The 4,623-nt window shown below is 38.9% G+C and overlaps 1 protein-coding gene across 1 annotated transcript; it reads right to left on the minus strand.

The window, feature by feature from the left end:
• Positions 1 to 571: 571 nt before the first annotated feature.
• Positions 572 to 2,187, minus strand: LOC128530412 (alpha-2B adrenergic receptor-like). The gene has a single exon (XM_053504354.1). The coding sequence runs from the start codon at positions 2,042 to 2,044 to the stop codon at positions 608 to 610; it is 1,437 nt and encodes a 478-aa protein (XP_053360329.1). The 5' UTR covers positions 2,045 to 2,187; the 3' UTR covers positions 572 to 607.
• Between the last annotated feature and the right edge of the window lie 2,436 nt (positions 2,188 to 4,623).

A 4,623-nucleotide genomic window follows, 5' to 3' on the forward strand; every position in this document is an offset into this window, starting at 1 on the left:
CTGACTCTAAAGTCTAAGGTCATGGTACAAACAGTACTTTTTTTCCCCCTAACTGTACTGTATATCAAACAACATTCCAAAGTTATACAACCTAAATTATAAACACATAAACAATTTAATGAAATGGCAAGAGCTTTGGCCTGAGGCATGCTGGAACTTTGGAAACAATGGAAAAACATATTTTCTATAAAGTGCTGATGTAAAAGATAAGGAATAACAATTACGAGCCTCCCTGCATGTTGCAGACGCCTTGACGCACAGCGCGTGTGAGTGCTGTCACACACAGCATGAAATTTCAAATAAGACTAGTTGGATTGAAACTCACGCACACAGCGTCGCCGCGGGCAGGTATTCTTAGAAAGGCGAAGAAGAGAGAACACTATTGCACCTTGCTCCCATTTTTGATGTGATTATCACAGAACAGAATCCTATTTTTTAATGAAATCATGTTTACCCGCTGATGTCCATCGTGCATTTGTGGCATGAGCAATGGAATATTGTAAAGCTGCAAGACTTTGTCAACTAACATACAGTGTGTAAAATGTGCTTTATCATCAAACCTCAGCTTTTTTCTACGGTATTTTAAAATGTTTGTTTTTTTTTTGTTTTAAAAGAGTGTACCCTTGGTGTTTTTGCAGAGGATCTTCTTAATGGCACTGCGGAAGTCCTTGTTGAAAATGGTGTAGATGACGGGGTTGAGGGAGCTGTTGAAATATCCCATCCAGAAGAAGAACGTGAAGACGGGCTCGGGGAGCTTGCACGTGTCTGGACAAATAGCCTTAAGGCTGTAGGAGAAGAAGAAAGGGAACCAACAGAAGATAAACACGCCGATCACCACCGACAGGGCGAAGGTGAAGCGCTTCTCTCGGATCAACATGCCTTTGCGGCGAACGGAGATGGGGTTGTAATTCTGAATGGTGGCTTGCGAGTGAAGACCAGTGTTAGGATCAACACCTAGAGTATCAGAACCCTGAATATTTTCCCACTCATTCTCCATATCTGAATTGGAGCTTGAGCTCTGACAGTTGTTTTTGTCTGGTTTAAATTTATACCACTTCTCCTTCTTGGCCTGTTTGGGTTTGTTGGGGGCTGGAACTTGCTTTTGCTTGCATGAGATGAAAGGTGAAAGGCAAGGAGATTGGTCTGGAGGACTGTTAGGAGTGCTGGGATCCATCTCTTTGGCTGGCAAAAGGTCAAATTTCAGGGCCTTGGTGCGTCCTGGATGTGTTTTTTCTTCAGCTTGGGCCATGGCATGAGTGAATGGTCTTGTGGTGACATATCTTATGCTGCCTTTTGTAGTTGTGGCATCAGCAGGGATCTCCTTCCTCAGATTTCCTGATGGGCATCGTGTGCGCTGCTTTGCAATCTGATAAATGCGCATGTAGACGAAGATCATGATGAGGCAGGGGGCGAAGAAGGAGCCGGTGCAGGAGAAAAGAATGTACCAGGCCTCGTCCTGGAGCTCGCACCGAGCTGTAAAAGGGGAGCTGGAGTTGCCCTGGTTTATGTTCATGAAGAACAGCGGTGGTAAAGAGATGACAGTGGAGATGAGCCAAACGACCAAAATGGCGCATTTGATATGGCGTGGCGTCCTCTTCACCGCGTACGTCACAGCATGTGATACAGACAAGTAGCGGTCCAAGCTGATGGCGCACAGGTGGATGATGGAGGACGTGCACAAAAACACATCCAGCGCCAGGAAGATCTTACACACCACTGGGGGGATGTGCCAGTAGTCAATCAGCTCGTTGGCCAGCGAGAACGGCATGACCAACGTGGCCACCAGGATGTCCGCCGCAGCCAACGACACCAGGAAGAGATTCTGCGCCCCTCTCAGAGAACGACTTGTCAAAACAGCGATGATGACTAACAGGTTTCCCGCGATGATGAAGAGAATCATGAGGATAACCGTCGTGGCGAAGGCTGCCTTCGCTTCTGGAGAGTATGAGTTCGTGCTTTGGTTGAGTGTTGCCGTCATTCTGTTGTAAAGAAGTTGATTCATTTTGTAAGTAAGACTTTGAGTCACTGGCTTTAATTGGCTCATTGCAAATTCTTAAAAAATTCAAAGCCATTATTTAATTATATTGTCAATATTGTCAGATGCAACAAATTGATCAAATCTAAGCACTACAGAAAAAGATCTTTTCAGGTGTAATGAAAAAAAGATTTTATAACTACAGCATATGACCAAAGGTTATATGGTAGACACCTGACCATCACATCACATCACATCACATCACATCACGTACACCCGTTTCAGATTCAGTCCTCTCTATTTTAACCTTAATAATAATAAAGTGTAACCTTCACTCTTTTGGGTTTGAAGTTCTTTCACATCTGCCTTACCATGTCATGTCATCTTAGAGCTTGCGCAGAGGACTAAAGCATTGTTATGTTGGAACAAGAAAATTCTAGGTTATAGAAATACATCCTACTGTATATTATTGTGTGTGTCAAACTCACACTCTTGAGTAGATGCGAGCGAAGGGTGTCCACATACTTTTGGCCACATTTAGTATCAAAAGAGAAATGTTAATAAAGGTGTAAATTTGTCTTGATTAACACATCTATAAGGTTATAATAACTTACATAAATCTCTATAGGAATATCAATTTAAACTTAAATTTACATAAATGAACTGCTTAGTAAGTACATACCTAGAGAATTAAAATGCTCATTATACTTAAGACGTTTTTCATAAAAAATAATTATAAATGTTAAAAATGTACCCACTGTTAGGAAATTATATGGCACCAAAAATGTTCTGAATAAAAAAAGTCCAGTATAATGTCTCAGTCCTCCTAGAATTTGGGTTTTGGTCAATAAAAAAAAAAAAACGTCCTGGTGTGGCAGAAAGTCTCCTTTGCTGGTTTCTGATCACAGAAAGAGAGAGAGAGAGAAAGAAAGAGATAGACAGAGGTGAAGCAGTTCTGCTTTATATGAGTGTGTCAAATCAGGTTGCCAGATTGGTGTCTTTTATAACATAATGAGTATGTTTAGTGTTACAGAACAGGCAAACTCAATCAGACTTCCAAACTTGTTCAGAATTTCAAAGTGATCACACGTGTTTCCATATTCAACTGTTGAAAGCGAAATTGTTTTATTGTTTGAAGTTAATTAGATAGAGTTTGATTAGGGTTGCCAGGTTTGCTCAAACTAACGCAACACCATAGTTGATTCTGATTGGCCAGGTTATAAAAAGTTTTATGGCTGCTCATGATGGTAATTCAGCACTCTAGGTGGTAATTAGTGTACTATGTAAGGTACTATGTACAATTCGTGTTGATCTGTAGCTGAGCATTCAGTACTTGAGTCAGTATTCAAAATTGTTGGACGTCCCTTTTCCAAAGACATTCCCTTACCATTTTAAACGAGTGTTGCTGGGTTTCTGTGTTCGCTATTGTGTGTGAGTCACAGTCAGTATTTGGATCAATATTCAAAATTGGGATCTTATAATAGTAAAACATATTAATATCCCCCCAAAAAACACGACAGCAAATTCAGAAACAGAATAATGTTAACTCAAAACAGAAAGAGCAGCACAGACTTGGGTTATTCCCAAAATGATCGACTCATCACCATAGTAACATCACTATAATAATTGCACGTTGAAATATTTTAACACAGTAGATACACTGTATACAACAAAGTGAAATATATATATATATGCTTGTGATAGTCATACTTCAGGTACAAGCATGCAGAGTTTAAGTGCCAGGTTAACCTCTGATTTGTTTTAAGTTTGTGAGGTTTAACACCACGTAGTGGTGTTATTGGTTTTTGTTTTGTGTCTTCTGATCTGCAGATCAGTTTTGGATTTGTTTTAGCATCTTTTAAAAATTGCTTTATGTTTATTTATTTATTTTTGCTTGCTTTTGCTTTGGCATTTTCTAATTTGCTGTTTTTTTGTTTTTTTGTTTTATTATTGAGTTTGTTTATTTGATGTTTGTTTTTGGTTTTATTGTTGAGTTTTTTTATATTTGTTTTTGGTTTTATTATTGAGTTTTTTATTTTATTTTATTTTTTTTACTGTTGTGTTTGTTCCAATTTGCTGTTGTGTTTTTCTGATTTGATGTTTGTTTTTTTTATTTCATTTTATCGTTGTGTTTCTTAAAATTTGCTGTCACTTTTTTTTTTAAGTGTTAAAGTGTTTTGCATTTCTGCCCCACAGTAGCAGCCCAATGACCCTACAGAGTTCAGCTGTGCACTACAATTTTATTTATGTTTAATTCATACTGAATAATATCCTACGATTGGTCTCACTTTTATTTATTTATTTATTTATTTATTTATTTTTACACCCAGACACTGCAAACTGCTAACTTATTCTGCCATTACATCCACACTGCCGCGATAAATATGGAAATTGGGGTTGCTGTGTGTACAAAATTGCAGCGCAGTGTGAACAGGAAGCTCTCGCGTCACCGGCTCGAGCTCGACAGCTAAATGGACAGCTTTAAAAAAAAACAAACATCTGCTGACATATTTATTAAAAACCTTTTAAAGCCATTTTTGTACCAGGCTGTCTCCTGTTTAGGAAAAGTGTGTGTGTGTGTGTCAAAACCATGTACCCATAAAGATGTTTAAAGAAAGAAAATGTCCATCGTGTCTCCGTGTGGAGCC

The sequence above is a fragment of the Clarias gariepinus genome, chromosome 9 (genome assembly GCF_024256425.1).
Source record: "Clarias gariepinus isolate MV-2021 ecotype Netherlands chromosome 9, CGAR_prim_01v2, whole genome shotgun sequence".
NCBI classification, from domain to species: Eukaryota; Metazoa; Chordata; class Actinopteri; order Siluriformes; family Clariidae; genus Clarias; species Clarias gariepinus.

What these genes read in the sequence shown, in the direction of transcription:
- LOC128530412 (XM_053504354.1), bottom strand. Translation starts at nt 2,044, where the DNA reads ATGAGCCAATTAAAGCCAGTGACTCAAAGTCTTACTTACAAAATGAAT.